We start from the raw sequence: 19,736 nt of genomic DNA on the forward strand, positions 1-19,736 counted from the left end.
CCTTGTATGTTATTGTTATCCCTTATTAGGTTAGCCCAAGGTTCCATAATTAATGTGAATAAAAGTGAGGATAGAGGGCAACCTTGTCTGGTTCCATTTACAATGGGTATGTTCTGGGATATATTTGCACCTATTTTAATGTAGGCTTGACTTTCATTATATAATTGAGTTATAAGGTTAATAAAGCTATCAGAAAAGTTTGTTCTTCAGTAAGATAAAAAGATAATTCCAATTAACTGAGTCGAAGGCACAGTTAATATCTAAACTAACAAGAGTCACATTATTCTTTAAGGCTTTTACTGATTCAGTTAAAGTTATTGTTCTTTTGATGTTATCATAAGAAGTTCTATTAATAGACATAAATAGACATGAACATTTTATAGTCTGTATTTAATAACGGAATGGGTCTATGTGACATTTTACAGGATCTTTGTCAGACTTTAGTATGGGGGAAATAAATGTGCATTTCCAAGAGGGAGGTATAATGTTGTTATTTTGAGCTATATTGAATACTGTATGTAGTAGAGTTAACACTTTAGTAGGCAAAACTTTATAGATTTCAGAAATTATACCATTGTTACCAGGAGCTTTATTTTGCTTAAGTTTGGTTATTTGATCTTTTACTTCTTTAAAAGATATTTGTTTATCTATTAATTTTATTTAGTCTACAAATAGGCTGTTCTTTATATTATCATGTATAAAAGATTAAATATCTTTTGTACTATTAATGTTATCAGTGGGTTGGTTTAAATTAAAACAAATTCTCTAAACTCAATATATTTGGTAAATCAAATACCATTTTTTTGTTGGAGAATAGATTTCTTTAATATGGTGAAGTTTATTTAATCTTTTAGTTTTGTTAGCTAGTATATTCATGGATCTAGGATTTATAGAAAAAGTTTATATTTTTCAAGATTTATCATAACTTTATGGTTTAAAATTTCCATGTATTTATTGGTTAAGGTATTTATTTCATTCATTTTGTCTTTCTTATCTGGATTCTTTGAAGTATCAAGCCTTAAAGTGTCTAACTTTATCTGTATATCTTGAAGGTCTTTATCCCATGAAATTATTTTCTTTTTATACCAATCAATAATTTTAGCATATAGGTAGGCTTTTAGAGCATCCCAAATGTATACTTCTGAAGTTCCCTGTGTACTATTAAGTTCAATAAAATTGTGTACTTCTGTATTGAAGAAATCAATAAAATCTTTGAGTTTAGTTATATAGGCTGGTATCCTTTTAATTTGAACATTAGACGTGGAGTTTAGTATAAAATCAAATGTTATGGAATTATGGTCCGAAAGGGGACAAGAAATCACTTTTGAGTTTGATAAGAAATCAGTTACGTTATTGGAATTTAATACCCTATCTTTAATATGAATTATGCCTATGTGAGTAGAATGTATAGAACAGTGACTTAGGGTCAGAAAAGTTATTAATATCTTTGATCATGTATGAATCTGAGAATTCATTAAGTGATTTAGCTATAGTTGGAATTTTCCTTTTACTACTGATACTAGAGTCTTTTGTCAGAAATACAGTTAAAATCCCCAGCAAAAATAATACTACCCTTAGAAAGCTGACCTATATGTTCTATATGTTGTTTCACTGTTGTAGGTCCAATGCCAGGAATCCAGTACATATTTATTAATGTCAACATTTTCTTATTTAATTCTATAATAACTGAAGATAACATCCCCTTGTTATCTTTGTAGGTGTCAATTATTTTCGGCTTAGGTAATGCATTTTTCCATAGTATGGCCACCCCCCTTTTTTGTGTATGTTCTGAGCTAATCAGAAGTTTGTAAGATTTTGATTCCAATTTTGTGACATCTTCAGTTAGTAAATGAGTTTCTTGGAGAAGTATTAACTGAGTATTATGCAATTTAAGATATTTGTTCAAAGATCTTCTCTTATTAGGATTATTTAATCCATTGATGTTTAATGATATACACTTTAATGATGTCATGAAACATTAATGTTCTGAATATCTGTTATTGAATAACACTCCATTTTTCCCATTTTTTTATAAGTGGATAGAAATTGACTATTAGGAATACAATTATAATTTACACATCAAACTTGAAAAACATTTATCCAATGAAATGTGTTTACATCAGATTCAATTTTGTAAGATTTGGTGAACATCATAATAACTATTAATAGCAGTGTATAACATTTATTAATAACATGGACTCTTTCAAAACCCCCCTGGAGTTAAAAACTCCTAATTTGAGTGACATCTGTCACCCAAATTTGACCATCAGGCTAGCAACAACATTCATCTCTTCATTGTCTAAATATATATGTAGTTGCATAATTTCACAAACATCCATTAGAATTGTATGTACCAATTCAAGAAACAAATGAAAGTAAATCAAATGCAACTGTTCCATTTTAACTTTTGTCATATGAATTCAACATATCATAAATACCGGACACGTATTTTATAATAATGCAAAAATCATAACTAATTTATATGTAATGGGCTGTTATAATAATAAGTAGACTAATCCCCTGTCTCTTTATGTATTGTGCCAATATCTAGCAACACCATTTCCCTATCTTCATTTATCTGAAAAAAAAAAACAGTATAGAAAATACTACGTTTTGGTTTCCCAATGTAGTATAGCATTTCAGTAAAAGTGCTCAGTGTTTTCTAAGAAGGAATGTATTCCCTTTCTTACCTTTAAGACCTTTAGTAATCTGGAACAACTTATAAATGTGTAAGAATATATCAAGATACTAGTTTATGTGGTAAACCTCTGCATCTGAGACTATACTGTATGTAACAAACTATATTAATGTAGAATATATTATGTTTCAGTCATTATTTATTTATTTTCTGTCTGTAATATAATTATTTTTATTTCTGGTTTTTGTGTCTTTTAAAATAATATTAACTTCTGCTTAGGGGTCATAAAAAGCTTTGTATATATTAATTTCCTTTCTTTTTCCTTTCTTCTTTCATAAATACTTTAATGTTTGTTTGTGTCTTTCGGCTTTTCCCGGTTAGGGGTCCCACAGCGGAACTCCGGTCCGCTAATGATTGGCAGTAGATTTTTACGTACTGGCTTTCCGGGCCTAACGTACAACCTTCAACGAAGGAACGCCCTGGTGTTACTATATATGCCTTATGTTTTTTGTACTAATCAAAAGAGGCTTAAATTACATAAAATAGAATTATAAATAGAAGTGTAAAAACATAGGGTTATAAATATATCAAAAATACTCTGCTTATACACTGTCATAAATGCTTTTAAAATAATTATATTATACTGGTTACTTAGCTGCAGTTCACTCATTTGACCTGTAGATGGCATCAGAGACAGTCTACTCAAGCTATTATCCAGCTCTGCGAGGGTTCTCAGCACAAAGTTCAGACAGCAAATAGCTCCATGGAAATGACACTTTTTTTCTTGTTTTCTGTTGAGGCAGTCGCAGTACAAACAGGCAGCAGAGCCATTCAGCAGTTCGGATGCACGAGACCAAGGAGGGAAAACTTTTGCAGCTATGTTCTTCTTCCTTTTCTTTTTTTTTTTCTTTTTGTAAGCCACAGACTATCTCACAGCAGGGCCAAGAAACACAAATAAGACAAAACAAAAAAGGCAACAGAGGGAGAAAATGCCAACACGAAACAGAGCAAAGCCGAGAAACTCCATCTCTCAAACCCAGCAAACCACTAGACCACAATGGACACACCAATCCACACCAAACCCTTCATTTTAACAACACTGCTATGTATACTATACGCTTGTCATGCCAATCAATATAAAACTTACACAACCACAATAGAATTATGAAGACAAGTGTAAAAAATTTAAGGGTTTAAGTGTGTGAAAAGTGCTTTGATTATGGACATTCATAAATGCTTAAATATAGCAGACATGTCAAATATGTTATTTAGGTGCAGTTTTTCATCTAAGCTGTAAATGGCATTAGAGACAGTCTATTCTAACTATTATTCAGCTTTTACGAAGCTTCTCAGCACAAGGTTCAGACTATAAACATTTCTATGGAAACAACACTTTTTTTTTGCTCTCCGTTGTAGCAGCTGCAATGCGAGGACAAACCAAGGTTGTTTAACAGATCAGATGCACAAGCTTGTGGAGGGAAAACATTTACAGCTTTTAACTGAGAAAACTGTTGATTAGCTCGTGGGAAAACTGGGAAACCTAAAACGGACAATAAGAGAGACATAAGGGAGGAAGAAAAGTAATTTAAAACATTAAAAAACCAACAAACTCCATCTTCCAACCCCAGTAAACCACTAGTGCACCACGAACATATCATTCCATACAAAATCCTCCATTCCTTCACAACCAACAGCAAAGAGGAAAATAGAAAGAATAACTAAAGAAACAAACCAAAAACTCTCCATAAATATTAACATTTCTAAAATAAATATCAAATTAATTACTTCAGAACATATTAAGTCACTGAAAGGGAGAAAAGATAAACTTTTCATATGTCTATTGCCAGAAATAACACCACATTCCAACAGCAGAACAGGGGATGGGAAACAATTATTAAAGCAACAATATGGCAACAACATCATTGAAAAGTCTCTCTTCACAGAGAGGCAGGGAAATAAAATGGCAAACAGTTAAAAACAAATGAAATAGATTCTATTGTAACAAAGACTCTCATTTTCTCGTAAGTCACCGTATCTACTATAGTTCTTCAAAATACCATAAATTTCAGTCTCAAACATACGGATCATTTATTATTAACAGACAACCACTATATAAATATAATAAATGAATAAATAAATAGCTTTTACTTGTTATAGAAGTTGAACTAGAATAAACTAGAGTTAATAATAAACTATAACATACCATTAAAACAACTATGTACCATAAAAAGACTTTAGACAACACTCACCTGTTGAACCATTTCCACAACCTCTGGGTTAGTTTTAAAGACTTGGGTAAAAAAAGCCATAATAAAATAGCTTAATAAGTCTCTTATTTTGAGCTTCTTTTTATGTTCAGAGGTCTTCCAGGAATTGTTGTCAGCATTTCTTTTAAGGCTGGCATTTGCCTACTCCATATCCTCTAGTTTATCAAGCAGTTTTCTTGTTTTGACAAAGGTAATGGCAGAGTCTGTCATCAAATATTTTTGGACCATCTTGAAGAAATATTTTTAATCTAGCAGGAAATAATAGATATGTCTTTATTTGGGCTTTCTTTAGTTTTTTTAGCATTGGCAAAAAAAAAGCTTTCTTTTGGCAATTAGAAGATGAGTAATCATTATCAAGGTGTATGCCATTTTCTTTATATTTGATAGGAGATTTAGCCCAAGCAGTCTTTAACATTATCTCCTTATCACGAGAAGATAAAAACTTCACTGTAACAGATTTAGTAGAATTGGATTTACCTTTTTTTTTGCAGTAGCCAAGGACCTCTGTGCTCTTTATATTAAGTTTTTACCAGTTTCATAAACAAAAACTGGCTCAGGTCCCACCAGTTCATTAATTTCCTTATGCACCCCAAAAATGCTCCAGTTCATAACCACCAACCTCCTGATATCCTGGAAGTAACAGTTTTGTTCTAGAACCAGTGCCTTTTCAAATCTCTTTCTATTCTCCATCTTTTTCTCCCTTTGTATATCTCTGCCTAGAAGTGGTAGGTATTTATTACCCTGCCCTTCCTTTGCTACTTTAAAAATACTTTCCATTTCCAAGGGATATTCTCTCTCCAGGAACATATCCCTTAAAACCTCCAGTTCAGTCCCCAGTTCATCCTTCCTAGAGGTCATTCTTGCAAGTCTTATGGCTTGCCCTTTCACCAAACTTTTTTTCTGTGTCATCCAAATTAAGCCAGGAATCAAGGATGCTGCAGTAAGTGTTTGTTTTTTTTTTTGTTTTTTTTATTATTATTATTAGGGATATCCTGTGGAGGACAGCCTGACATCCAGCCAGAATGCCAAAGTCTTTACACCTTCCCACTGTCTTTTATATCAGATGTATGTCCTACATGCAGGGTATAAGGTACAAATGTCACATACAGATTTCTAATCCTCAGAATTTCTTTGCTACCAGTCCAAACACTTCCTCTGAATTTGGTTTGTATGCCATTCACCAAGCTGGCTCATCTATAAGCCTTTTAAAGATAATTCCCTGTTGGGTGCCTTTATTCTTTCTTTCTTCCTTGTAGTTTGATTTCATGTCATCCAGGTAGGGGGAATGTGAGTGTAGGAAGTAGATTCCTCATAAAGACAGACAAGAGAAGTACCTTTTTTATTTGGGTGCTTTGCACAACCATACTCAGCGTGATATGTGTTGGGCATTTGTTCTAAGACACTCTGCAGCCATTTGTCTTCCTTTTCTATTCATTTGGAAAATCAACATCTGAAGTTATTGACCCAGGAACCCCATGCCTCTGAAACCCCTATGGGGATTTTCTGTCCCTGCTGCTGCTACTCTGTGGTCTTCCACCCCATCTAAGATGGCTAGGGATTCTGACGCTTTTGATGAGAAGTTGGACTCTGGTGAAGAGTCCTTAGCATATTCCTCACAAATACAGTCTCCGTTGGCTTTGAGGTCTGATGAAGAAGATTCTTTGTCTCCTGATTTTCCTTTTGAGGAATTTCCCTTTGGGGATACAGTGGTCAATATGATGGAATATTTTAAGTGGGAATGTTCCCAAGACTTCAAAAGAGGTGTTATGAACTCTTGCAGATGGACTTACCCAGACCTTCTGCAGTCCTTCCTGTATTAGCTACCCTGTTGGGCACTTATATAGCAGCATCTCAGGCTCTTGACTCTCAACTTCTAGCCCCAAGAGTCCAGACAGATTTTTTAAAGTGCTTGAAGATCACAAATACTTGTATAAAAGTGCTTCATTTGATCCTGCTGTTTTTTTTTTCTGTGTCCACAGATAAAGTCATGAAAACTGCTTTTCTCTTCCAAGCTTTTATATTCTGACATGGACAGCCATGCTGTGGAGAGGTATGTGGGATACCCTGTATAAGTCTGCTGCTTTGGCTTTTAAGGCTATTAACTGTCAGACCCACATGACTAGATATGCCTTGGCTCTTCTGTCCTGGCTTGGGGGGGGGGTTGACTTACATGTCTGCTTTGGACAGTAAGACCCCTCCCTCTCTTTCACTCTCTCTCTTTCTTCTGAGTTCTACCTCTCGAGTAGCTCACCACTCCATTAGATGCAGCTGTGATGCACATAATGCCTCCTTAAGGGCAGCTGCATCTGACACTGCCATGAAAAAATATTTCTGGTTGCACCTGCAGGCTGTACCCAAGGAAATTAAGGCCAAATTTGTAGGCTCTCCCTTAGATAAGCAGAATCTTTTTTGGCACTGCTGCTGCAGAATTGTTTAAAGATAAAGTCAAGATTATGCAAAACCTCAAATTTTAATTTCTCCTTTACCCAAGTTCGATGGAAACTGTCCTTCGAAATCTTTTGTGTGTATGGAGCTTAGACAGCCTGCTTACAAGTAAGAGGGTTTCTAAGTGGATTTTTCCGGATAAACCCAAGCAAGACTCTAAAGGCCAAAAACTTTATTTTCCTGATAAATCTGCCTCTGTCTGTCAGACTTCTGTGTCCCTCAGGCTAACCCTTTCCTTCCCTGTGTGGCAACATGGAACCACTGATACCCAGGTTCTCCCCACCACCCATCACTGTTTTTTTATGAACTGGAGGTGCCTTTCTGCATTTTCTGGCCCTCCTTAGCCTTGTCCTTGCCAGCTTCTGCATTTTTCTCTGATCCTATGGGATCGGGCCCCTTGTCTCATGAGGTAACAGGTTTTTATTCAGAATGTTTCTGATTTCTCAATATTCATTCCTTCAGGATGTTGTCTGTTCAGACCCTTTTCCTTCCCAAGGCTTTTGTAGTCTTCCTGGATTGGAATGAAATTTACCTCCGTAATCGTGTTCACCCTGTCTTCAGGAAATGTTTCCATTTCTCTGTTTCTTCCTGTCATTCAGTTCTCTGCTTTGCCTTTTGGTTTTTCTACAGTTGGAAGGATATTTACTGAATGTCTGGCCCCTGTGATAGCTTTCTGCAGCATTCAGAGAATTCAGATATTCCCTTATTTGGATGACCTTCTGATTCAAGCCCCTTCTCAACAGCTTTTGCTACAAAATCTACACCTCACTGTGCTTCTTCTGCACAGTGTGGGGTTCAACCTCTAAATATCTTTACAGACAATACCACAGTCATGTGGTACATCAACAAGCAGGGGGGCACAAAATCGTATGTTCTTTGCAGGCTGACTCTTCAAGCTTGAAATTTTGCAACTCGCCATCACTTGGTTCTTCAGGAGGTTTATATCCCTTCAGAGCATAATCTAGTGGCACACTGTTTCAGTAGTTCCAGGACACAATCTCACAAATGGATGCTTCACAGAGAGGTGTTTTTGGACATTGTTCATTGGTGGATACTCTTCTAGTAGATCTTTTTGCCTGCCCTCTGCACAGACAACTTCCTCTGTTGTTTTACAGAGTTCCAAGTCCACTGGCTTGGAAAGTGGAAGCCATATCTTTTTCTTGAAAGGGGATGTTTCCTGTATGACTGTCGGCCTTTTCCTACCAGGGTCCTGCACAAGATCATGTGAGTCTCACCCAAAATTTTGCTGTTGATTCCCTTTTTGGCCCAGACAGGACTTGTTCCCCCTTTTCTTTCACCTGGCCAGGGACAGTCATCACAGGTTACTTCACACGATGGGTCTTCTCACACAAGACAAGGGATCTCTCATTCATCCTCACTTATACACACTTTAGCTGACACCTTTGGGTGACAGGGTTTTGATTCCTTTCAGGCACCAATTATCAGAGGGCATGCATTGAGTTTTGCAGCAGGTCAGAAAGCCCACTACCAGAAAATCCTGTGTGGCTAAATGGAAGAGATTTTCTGTTTGGTATCAAAAGTATGACCAGTAACCTTTGGGGGGTCTCCTATAGTCCTAGTTTTGTGAATTGCTGCTTTCTGGGTTGGCATATTCTTCTGTTAAAGTTCATTTGTCAGCTATTTCTGCCTGCTTGCCTTTGAGTCCACCTTTGGCTTCTAATTTTGAAGTCAAACAATTCCTAAAAGGCGTCCATCCTTCATATCAGGCTCCCTAGAAAGCATATGCCTCCTTCTTGGGACATTAACTTTGTGCTTGCAAATTGTCTCTGTCCTCTTTTGAGTCTACCTTTTCTTCTTCCCTCATCATGCTATTTGAAAGAATGTATTGTTGGTGGCTATTACTTCTGCCAAGAGTTTCTGAACTCCAGCCCCTTATGGAGGTCCTGCTTTTTAGTTCTCCTCATACTAATCCTTCTTTTTATGCCCAAGGTGGTGAATGATTTGTCCTTGAATCAGTATATTCATCTTCCCTCCTTTTTTCCTTCTCCAACCGCTGCTAGTCAGAAGGTGTTGTGCACCTTGGATTTACACAGACAGCTCAGATATTACTTGGGTAAGATGAAATGCATTTGAAAATGTGAGCAGCGTTTTGTTTCCTTTCATGTCTGGAAATTAGGCTTGGCAGTGTCTTAAGCAAACAGCCCCACCCTGGGTCACCAAGACCATTTCCTTTTGTTATTCTTTTTATGTCAAGCAGCTTTCCTCTTCTGTTTGTGTTCATTGTACCATGGCAGTAGCCTTTTCTTGTGCTTTTTTTTCAAATATTTGGATACTAGATCTATCTTGGAAGATGCTACTTGGTCTTCTGTCCACACTTTTACCAAGCATTATAGGTTGGATGTCATTTTCAGTGTTAGGGCAGGATTTTCCAGGGCTAGCTGTCATGAGTTTGTTGAGGGCTGTTCTCTGACTTCCTCCTCCCATAATTTCCAGTAGCTTTTGTACTCTCCCAAGAATAGAGTACTGCATCAGTGATAAGGAAGGACGTAGTACAGTTGTGTTAGATCTTACTATAACAATAGATGTCCTACAGTCACTGCTGACCTATTCAGTCCCACCCTTCTACCCTTTTTTATTTTTCTGTTGCCGTACTGCTGACAGAGGAGTTTCCTCTTGCATACTTATCTTCTGTTTCCCTTCCTGTATCTGCAAGCTACTGTTTCTGTGAGGTTGCTCTGGCTCTTCTGGGGCAGTTCAGTTATGAGAATTTGGCGTCCGTAAGTCACATATGTACCTTATGCCTTGAGCATAGGACATGCGTCTGACTTACAATGCTAGGATGGTGAAAAGGCTTTGGTATATTGGCAGGTCATTAGACTATCCTTAGGCAGGCTATCCCAAGAATAAAGAATAGTGCAACAGTGAGAAGGAGGACATCTAATGTTATGGTGAGATCTCATATAACTGTACTTTCTTGAAGGTCGCTAGGCTGCAAACTTGGCGTTAAAACTTATGAGCCTTTTTATATAAATTCATTGCTCATAAAATTTGTGGGTTTCTTCTCCGGTAAGATGGCCTTGCCATTTGAAAACCAGTGCTGCTGCTGTTTTTATTTTCCTCAACTTTTATTGTTAACCAACAAAACATGTTTGCTGGAATGTAGATAATACTCTACCACAAAATTCCTTCTCAAATGACCTTTCCATAGCATTGTTAAAATGGTAACCTGTCTCATCACACTTGATTAGTCTCAGTAGTCCAGTGACATGCATCTTTTTTTACTCTTTGTTGACTGAGTTAGTCCTACTTGGCCAGTAGCCCCCCTGAGGAGGTATTCATATTGACTTGGAGAACTTTGGCCAGGGCACCTGGGAACTTCAACAATTTTTGATAAGTGCCGTGGGATCTTTCATCCACCTGTACTACCCCATACTCCAGCAGATGGAACCTCTGTTTAAGGTCTCATCCAAAAATTTGGCACATTTGAACTGCTTTTCTAGCACAGTCAGCATCTACCCATGCCCTACCTACCAAATTTCTGCTTAACATGCCGTAAATCATTCATCTGGCAATCCAGGGTAGAGCAGTTAATCATTAATATTCTTCCTACATTCTTCTGTTATTCTACACATTGTATTCTGATCTTTGTCTTTCTGTAGTAGTACTTTAGTAAATAATTTCCTTCTCAATTACCCATACTGTTCAATTGGCTAAACTCCTTTTCTATAATAGATTTATTCTTGTAATTGCACAGCCTGCATGTGTCTTTGTCTCCCACATTTTTGGGATGCAGCCCTTAACAATATGCTCATGGAACTTGGTAGTGCCATCAGATCATAGTACTTAGGAGCCTTAAACTTCACGTTTGGCTTGGACCACAAACATATCCCACTAATTCACATGTGGTGATTACCAAGCACACAAAATTAACACGTACACAGTGCAATGAACCATTGAACTGTAATTCTGTTTCACCTGTGCAAGCATTTCTTCACCACTCCTGCTTTCGAGAGGACCAAAAAAAAAAGAGCAAAGCAAATATTCAGAAAAACAGTTCTCACCATAACTGTGAGGTAAAACTATATGACCTCAGGTTCCACCATAGTCAAGAAATTCTTTTATCTTGCCTGTTTAATTTCCATGGGAATAGCTTCAAAATCCAAAGGTGTTATACTAACTCTGTACACTTCCCTTAGTCATACACTGCCAGGTATTTCCATCATTTTCCATTTTAGTGCAAAATACTCGAGCACTGGGATTGCAAATAAGACCAACCCTTGAAAAGACACAATCCTTGGCAGTAACAGTCCGCTCACCTTGATGAATAAACACACCATAAAATTATTCCAATTACAAGGGTGTAGTCGAAGCACAGTAAAGTTTATTCCACCATTTACTAAAATTCCACAGCAAAGGTAAAATCCTCTTAAATCCATCAGTGAAGTAAGCACTTTCGTCTGTGAACATACCAGACTTTATCGAACTGTTTTTTGTATGTGGGAGAAGAAACACATATTTGATACGGAATTCTCCAAAGATTGGATAGTATATACCCGTTATTTGGACGATGTATTCATTTTATGGAAGTTGGATCTAGAAAGAGTATTAAAATTTGAGGGTTTCATTAACAACATTTGTGAATACTTCCAATTCACACACACTTACAATCCACAAGTTATAGATTACCTGGATGTAAGGTTGAATAAAAAATTTAACCAGAAGTGTTTTGAATCACTGGTCCACAGGAAACAGACATATTCTAGTAGTTTTCTGAGGTTCGAGAGTCAACACTCTTCATATATTAAGAGAAACCTTGTAAGAGGCCAGATGATAAGAGGGGCTAGAATGTGTTCAACGTTTGAAGGGTTAACAAAAGAACTGATGTTATTGACCCAAATGTTTAGGAATAGGGGATACCCCACGGAATTGGTGGAGAAATTTAAAGAAGAGATTATGAAAGGATGGGGTAGTAAATTTATCCCCCTATTAGGACAACAACCAGTTTTTAAGGAAATACAAAACAATCAGACCAATAGATACACATATTCTATGGTGATAGAATTTAGTTCATTTGGTAGGGAAAAAAAGATTCTTTCCAAGAATTGGGTGATTTTGGAAGGTAACGAAGAGTACACCCATTGGTTAGGTACAGGTCCACTCTTTACTAACAGAATAGGGAAAAATATGAAATATTTACTAGAACACACAAAACAGTTAAGTACGGTTAAGAGTACTAAAAAATGTGGTAGGTGTAACCAATGTTCGCTCATTTTGGAAAGCAGTGAATACAAGGTAGGAGATGCGACTCCCATTATTAGGATGGTTGGTGGTAATTGTCAAACAAGAGGGGTGGTTTATATTGCCATCTGTCAAAGTTTTTCAGATTTCTATGTGGGGAAAACAGAAAGATCCCTAAGGCAAAGAATTTATGAACACACATATGCTATGGAAATTAAGAACAAAAATAATGCCCTCTTTAAACACTCAGAAATATGTCCTGATTTCACCAGTTTCAAATTTGGTATACTTGAGATAGTGAAAAGGAATATTAGAGGAGGTGATTGGGGGAACGAATTAGAAACCAGGGAATTACACTGGCAGTTGACATTAAATGCAGTTGAATTCCCTGATATTAATGATCACTTATCCATAAGGCCAATGTTAAAACAGAGAGCTAGGAAGTTGTGATTTAGAATGTTACTAGTTGAAATATAATGTATGTTTTTTGTCTATAAATACATTATTCTTTGGGCAAAAAATTTATGTATATTGCAATCCTGCTAACACAGAGTTTTAGTATTTGTACATACACTTTTAAATTTCAGGAGAACTGTATTTTTAAATGTTAATTGGTTATTAATTAAGTACATAAATGTATATAAGTGTAATGGGAAGGGAAATACAACAGTTTGATAAAGTCTGGTATGTTCACAGACGAAAGCGCTTACTTCACTGTTGGATTTAGGAGGATTTTACCTTTGCTGTGGAATTTTAATGAATGGTGGAATAAACTTTACTGTGCTTCGACTACACCCTTGTAATTGGAATAATTTTATGGTGTGCTTATTCATCAAGGTGAGTGTACTGTTACTGCCAAGGATTTTCCATTTTAGTGTTTAAGTGCCTCAGCTCGACTTGGAATCAGCAGGTGGCAGTCTATTGAGAACCACACCCACAGTTTCCAAGCAGGATACATACTCAGAGTAACCTTTAGGGGCATATATGCAAAATGTCATTTAATTCTACCACTTGGAATTGTATTAAGGTGACCTTCTAATGCACCTGTTCAGCACCTAGTCAGGGGCTCGCCCAAGGGGGAAAATCTGGTCTAGAAAAGGAATCGTGCTGATTGAGACGTTTGGTTCCAGAAGCTATAGCGTGTATAGTGGTATGACTAGATGTATCAATGTGATATAGAATCCTGCACAAGCATGGTCTCCTTTGCGTCTATCTGCCAGTTGATTAGCATCACACCTGACTCCTACCCTTTCTCGTATCTGGTTACAGCGGCAGAGCAACTTCAAAACAGCTTTTACAGGTCGAAGTCAACTGGGCATGAAAGTCCTGCTGTTTGCTGGAGAGTTCCAACCCTCACCCCGACCTAGATTTAGGGGTTAGTTCCCGGTGTCCATGTCAGAAGTGAGGTTCTCAGATCCTTTAAATGAACTACTATGTGGGGGATTTCTGGGTCTTTTTCTTTGGCCTCACTTACCAGCAGAATAAACCTTCAAAAATCCTTCAAAAATTATGGCAATGTGTATGCTTCACACAAGTAAGTTTATTTTTATTCTTGATGAATATCCATTTTTGTACTGTTTTGTTCTGTTGTGAAGCTACTTAAGCAGGATGTTTTGCCTGTTCTGGAGTTCAAAAATTCCTGACTGTTGAGAAGTAACTTTTTTTTGGTTGCTAAACTTCAGGCTAGTGCAAGTCGTGTTGATCTTAAAGATGTGAGCTTTGTACCTCATTGTTCTTTGACAGAGGCTTAGGCTTTTCAGAAATGATTTTCAGTACCAGACATAAGTGCAGGGTATGATGCCCAAGTACTATGTGAAATGTAGAATGAATGTATTAGGCTACAGTCATTACATTATCAATTAAATCACCATATCATGTGTGTGTGTTATTTGGAGAATTGTAGAAATCTGGATTTTTTTAGATACACTAACCTATTTTACTTTTTTTTCTGATTATACAGGATTAGTGAAGTTCTTTGGAAACCTGGCTATTGTTGACAGCCCACAGCACATATGTGAACACTATCCAGTCTTTCTAGAAAAGGTTTTTGAAATGGGTGAGGGCCAGGATCCCACCTTGAATGGAGTCGCTTTAGATACTTTAGCAATTCTTGCATCAAGTGTGGAAGGAAAGCAAGTTTTACAGAAAACTGGTACAGTACAAAATTTTTAGTCCAGTAACTTTTGTTGTAAGAAACTGAGGTACACCGTGCCATCAAGTTCATATTTTTGGAATAATGATCTGAAAAGTACTTTCTGTAGACCTCCTTTCTAAACATTTGTTTGCATTTACTAAAATATGCAAGTAATTTTGGATTGCTTGCTTGTCAGAATTCATTGTCTTCTAAATAATGACTTTTTTATACTGTTTTCATAGCAAGAAAAATAATACTGTGATTTTTTTTTATTTGTTTTTATGATAATTGCAGATGTCGGTTTTGGCTTTTAAAATGCATACAATCTTAAGAACACAAGAGATGCTAAAAGCAAAGAAGTGTTTTCATCATAGGCATACCCATGCAAATATAATGCTGGCCATTGTGTACAAACTCATTTTTAGAGGGTAACATTTTCCTAGTTTGAAGACATCAAATGTACCTGCTTCAAACAAGTAACTTAAAAGTATACAAGTGATCCAGCCAAAAACTTAACTGCCCATATGAATGGTTACTTATTCTGCTGCTCACTGGCCAGTTAAAGGCTTCTTATGTAATAAATTGAATGTATATTATAGAAACACTGGGCAGTTCCATAGTGGGAAGGCAACAGCAGAGACATCTTGTGCACAAAGCAGAAATGTCTGTTTCCTCAGGGAAGTGTGGGATTTTGCACATCCGAATCTAACAATGTGGTTTCCAGTCTCTTGACTGTATCCCTCACTTTCATGTAGCCACCAAGTGGCAGCCCTGCAGGCTGATAATGGTGGTGTTAAATATAATGCAGCACATAATGGTTAAAAATGGTGTGTATGGTCTTTAGCATGATACAGGATTGAATTAAGGTGGCTCTGTCTGGTGCCAGAAGTCTAAACAACAAACTGCCTGACTCGAGGCACTGCTGCATTTGGAAGGTATCCATGTATGTATAATTACTGAAAAAAATGTTTAAATAAGCAGAAAAAACTCCCTGCATACCTGGGATTAGTGCCTACCATGCCTTCAGACCCAGTGGCAACTGTGGTTGGCATGTCCATTTGTGAGAGGTAATGCTACCTCTAAACATTTACCCAGAGACCCACAACTAAAACATAGCAAACTCTACATCACACTAAATACAATCAACCATCACCTGTTATGGGATACCATCCAACTTCAGACATCCTGTCAGTTTCTTAAACATCATGGATGAACTCCCCATAGGTAAGAACTCCATCATTCTGTTAGACTTTAACTGTACATCAGTTAACTGGAGTACCTACTCCTCCAATGTAGGATATGCACAGAAGTTTTTATATTTAATAAATAAATAACTCAATGGACCAGATTTTTACTAGCCCAACCAGAGGACACTATATTCTTAACCTAATACTTAGAAATATTGGCTTATCATATACAACTCCACTATTAACTCTCTCTCCGAGCAAGTCAAGCCATAAGCTAGTTAACCCCCTGAAACCAATGCTTCAAGCACATAAATCTCCTCATATCCTATGATCCTGCCATCCATAACCCTATTTTTTGCTTGTGGGGTCAGCGTATCATGTCAGCAATGACCACCATCTAGAGAGTGTCTACACTGCTGGGTGGCTATCCCTGCAGTTAATGTTTTCCATACCTCAGACTCATGCTCACACTCGCACACAAGGATGGCTGCTTAGTATTCTCAGTCTATCTACTGCATGTCTTTGGAATTTAGGAGGAAATCTGAGCACCCGGAGAAAACCCATGTGAACAAAAATTAAAGTCTTGGACCTCACTTACAACATTGCCATTCCAGACATCACCTCAGCAGATAGATTCACAAAGGAGTTTTATAAAATCAGCCTTCCCATCTAGATTCAGATTATGTAAATTTAACTCACCAGCAAAAACGAAAATTTACATTAAAAGGGAAAAAAAACTGTACTACAGAGCTAAAAAAACCCAGTCAAAGAAAATATTAGGATTTCACAAAGAATTAAAAAAAATGCTATTAGGTCTACTAAGCAGCCCATGAACTCAGGTTGGAATGTGAAACAAAGAAAAATTACAAATCCTTCTTTAGTTATGTTAGAAAACTGACAACACTCAACAATGTACAGAACTCGTATAAAATGACAAAATCTTCTCGGACTCTTGTGGACATTGCCTATATACTAGAAAGTAAATTTGGTGCAAGTTTCACTCCTGAGATGGGTATCCTAAGTCCCAGCCATACACACTTCTGTCTCAAATCCCCCATTATCACTAAAGGACATGTACTGAAAGTGATATCAAAGACCAGAAACTCTTCCTCCATGGGACTGGATAAAATAACATGGCTATTTGTTAATAGTACTAAACTTGTGCCAGGGGAATCTCTCCATAAAGTTAATGGCTATTGGCTCAGTCCCAGAAGTATGGCATACAGCACTGGTGAATAGGCGGAAACTATAGGCCAGTCAGTCTGGTGACTCTCATTTGTAAGACCATGGAATTGATTATAACATGCTTGATTAACGGCGCCACTGTGACTGTCATCAGGCTAGACCTGTAGCACTTTGATTTTGTAAAAGGTAGATCCTGGCTATTGAACCCAGTAAATCTTCTTCAAAAGGTCACACAAGTCATTGAAAGAGGTTACATTGCACACATAGCCTATCTTGATTTGGCCAAGGCATTTGACACCATCTCTCTTACTGGTATAATTAATAAACTGGATGCACTACAAACACATCCCTGTATGGTAATATGGATAAATAATTAGTAAAAGGCAAAACCCACATAGTGCAGATAGCAGGGGGAGTATCAGAGAATATAAAGGTGACCAGTGTTGTCCCACGGGGTTCAGTACTTGGGGTTGCTTTTGCTTGGTGTTTACTTTTCAAACTTACAGACTAAAAATCTTGATATATGGCTAATCAAGTTTCCAAGTAACTGCAAACTAGGAGTCATTGTCAAATCTCCAGTTGACACAGAAGCCCTCTAGCAGGAACTTACAAATGCCCTGTGTACTGAAAAAGGGATTACGTTAAATGTTAAAAAATATATCCAACATTTTCACATTTGGCTGGCAAACAGTCCCTCCAGCATGCCAGCATATAACACTGATAATATTCCTCTTCAGAATGAAAAGTGCAGCTGGAGACCTAGTAAACTGGACTGATTCCCTCTGTCTTGATTACAGTGTAGCATCAGTTGCCAGGAAATCCTTATAGTTGGTACAATTGATCACCAAGGGAGTATCATCCAGATCTAAAGATGTCATTGTTTCCTTGTATTCACTGATCAAGCCAATTACAGAATACAGTGCCCCCTTTTGGATGTACCTCATCAGACATCTCAAACAGTAGGAAAGAACTGCTAGAGGTTCCTAACAGAGGATCACAGGCTTAATCTCGCTAAGCTACCAGAAAAGACGAGGAGCAATGTGCCTCTATTCTGTGTCTAATAGGCATCTCAAAGTAGATATTTGTTTGCCAGGGGACCTAGTAGACCGGAGTCTTTTGTGCTTTCACAAATCACAGTCCCACAAATACGACATCAAGGAATCTACACTGACTTCAGAAGAGACAGATTCATTCTTGACCCCTTCCCTTCCCTCTGGAATAGAGTGCCCCCTGCAGATAAAGCAGTTGGATAGATCATATTCCTTCAAATGGGACCTTAGTAATTGGATGGATGTTCATAAATTCACCCTGGGCTTGATAGGCCTTGTCCTCTTTGAGAGGGAATATGCAGTCTAGAGTGGAAAGTGACAAGGTGTAATTTGCTTCAGTCACACAAATTTATGAAATGGATTTGTGCAAATACTGCATTAACTGTTTGCTGTGTAGTCAAATGTAATTGCTGTAGTACTTGTACAAGTTAATGCAGTGAATGAGAATTACATTTTTACAAAATCTGCATTGCATTGCATTTATGCTACTCGATTGAATGTTTTTGCTTTAGTACTTGCACAAGTTAGTAACTTCAGTGGTAGGGCTGGGGTTAAGGCCGAAGCTTTAAGACATGTCCTTTATGGGGATATTTAGGGATTTGCCATCTAAACACAAAATAATCTACATAATTGTGTGTGGCTGTTTCCTATGCATGTTTGTCGAATTTGTCTTAATAGACTATATGATTTAAATTTTTTTTATTTCAGTTTTGACTGGTCAGAGTCTGTTACATTGCCTTTGGCAAGGTTGTCATGATGACTTGGCCGTATCCTGTTTGTGGTTGACATCTTTCACTTTTGTTTATGATAGGATGCTCTAAACTATAAAGCACAGAAGCAGGAAACAGGCAGATTTTAAAGATGTCCATTCTTCATGCTTAATCTGCTTTGGATTTATGCCAAAAGAAATTGAGAAATTCCAGGCAGTAGCTTTATTCCCTTTATGATTGTGTGATATAAATCCTTGTTCATCCTAATAACATTATTGGAAATGTCACTGCATTCCAATAGTTCAGTGTTTGGTTGGACCCTTTTCTAAATTTCTACCTCCACACACACGCACACCCTATTCTGGGCAAATTGGATTCCCCCCTTTTCTAGCTAGACCTTGTAGAAATGCCATTGGTAAAGTTATCTTACTGGCTGAGCTAGAATATTGTTTCCCACTAATTTTTGCAATTCTAAAAGAAATATATCCACCATGTTTGTATCAAATTCCATTTGCCAGATTCGTCACTGTTGTCTCAAGAAATGAACATTACTGCAAAACCATTTAAAAAGCTAACAGGCTACATGTGAAACAATGTGCTGACTTTCTGCTTGCCTCTTAACTATTTAAACTTGTTAAGAATGACAGCTCCCCTCCACTAGATTCCAGACTATTTAGAGATGCACCAGTATACAACCTTAGATATCTTGAGCACTTATGTCCTCTCCTCCAATCCCCCAAACTAGGCTTTGCTGCACTGACCGCAGAAAACCTGGGCTTTCCCTGTTGTTCGAATCCACTAATCCAGTGTAATCCACCTTGTTTCCTAGGTTCAGCCTCTCACAGACTACTAATCATTCCACGGACACAGCCTGATATTGTGGTATTTAGGCATTCGCTGATCAGGAATTTATCTCTGGAAC

The 19,736-nt window shown here is 37.2% G+C and overlaps 1 protein-coding gene across 2 annotated transcripts in view; it reads left to right on the top strand.

The window, feature by feature from the left end:
• The window catches only part of PSMD5 (proteasome 26S subunit, non-ATPase 5), a 294,323-nt gene that overhangs the window by 165,656 nt on the left and 108,931 nt on the right, over window positions 1-19,736 (top strand). For both annotated transcript variants that reach the window (XM_044057836.1, XM_044057838.1), the window contains one exon: window positions 14,510-14,701. In XM_044057836.1, the coding sequence (XP_043913771.1) occupies window positions 14,510-14,701 (192 nt within the window). The remainder of the gene's footprint in view (window positions 1-14,509; window positions 14,702-19,736) is intronic.

The sequence above is a fragment of the Protopterus annectens genome, chromosome 16.part0, assembly GCF_019279795.1.
Source record: "Protopterus annectens isolate FY-2018-M chromosome 16.part0, PAN1.0, whole genome shotgun sequence".
Classification (NCBI taxonomy): domain Eukaryota; kingdom Metazoa; phylum Chordata; order Ceratodontiformes; family Protopteridae; genus Protopterus; species Protopterus annectens.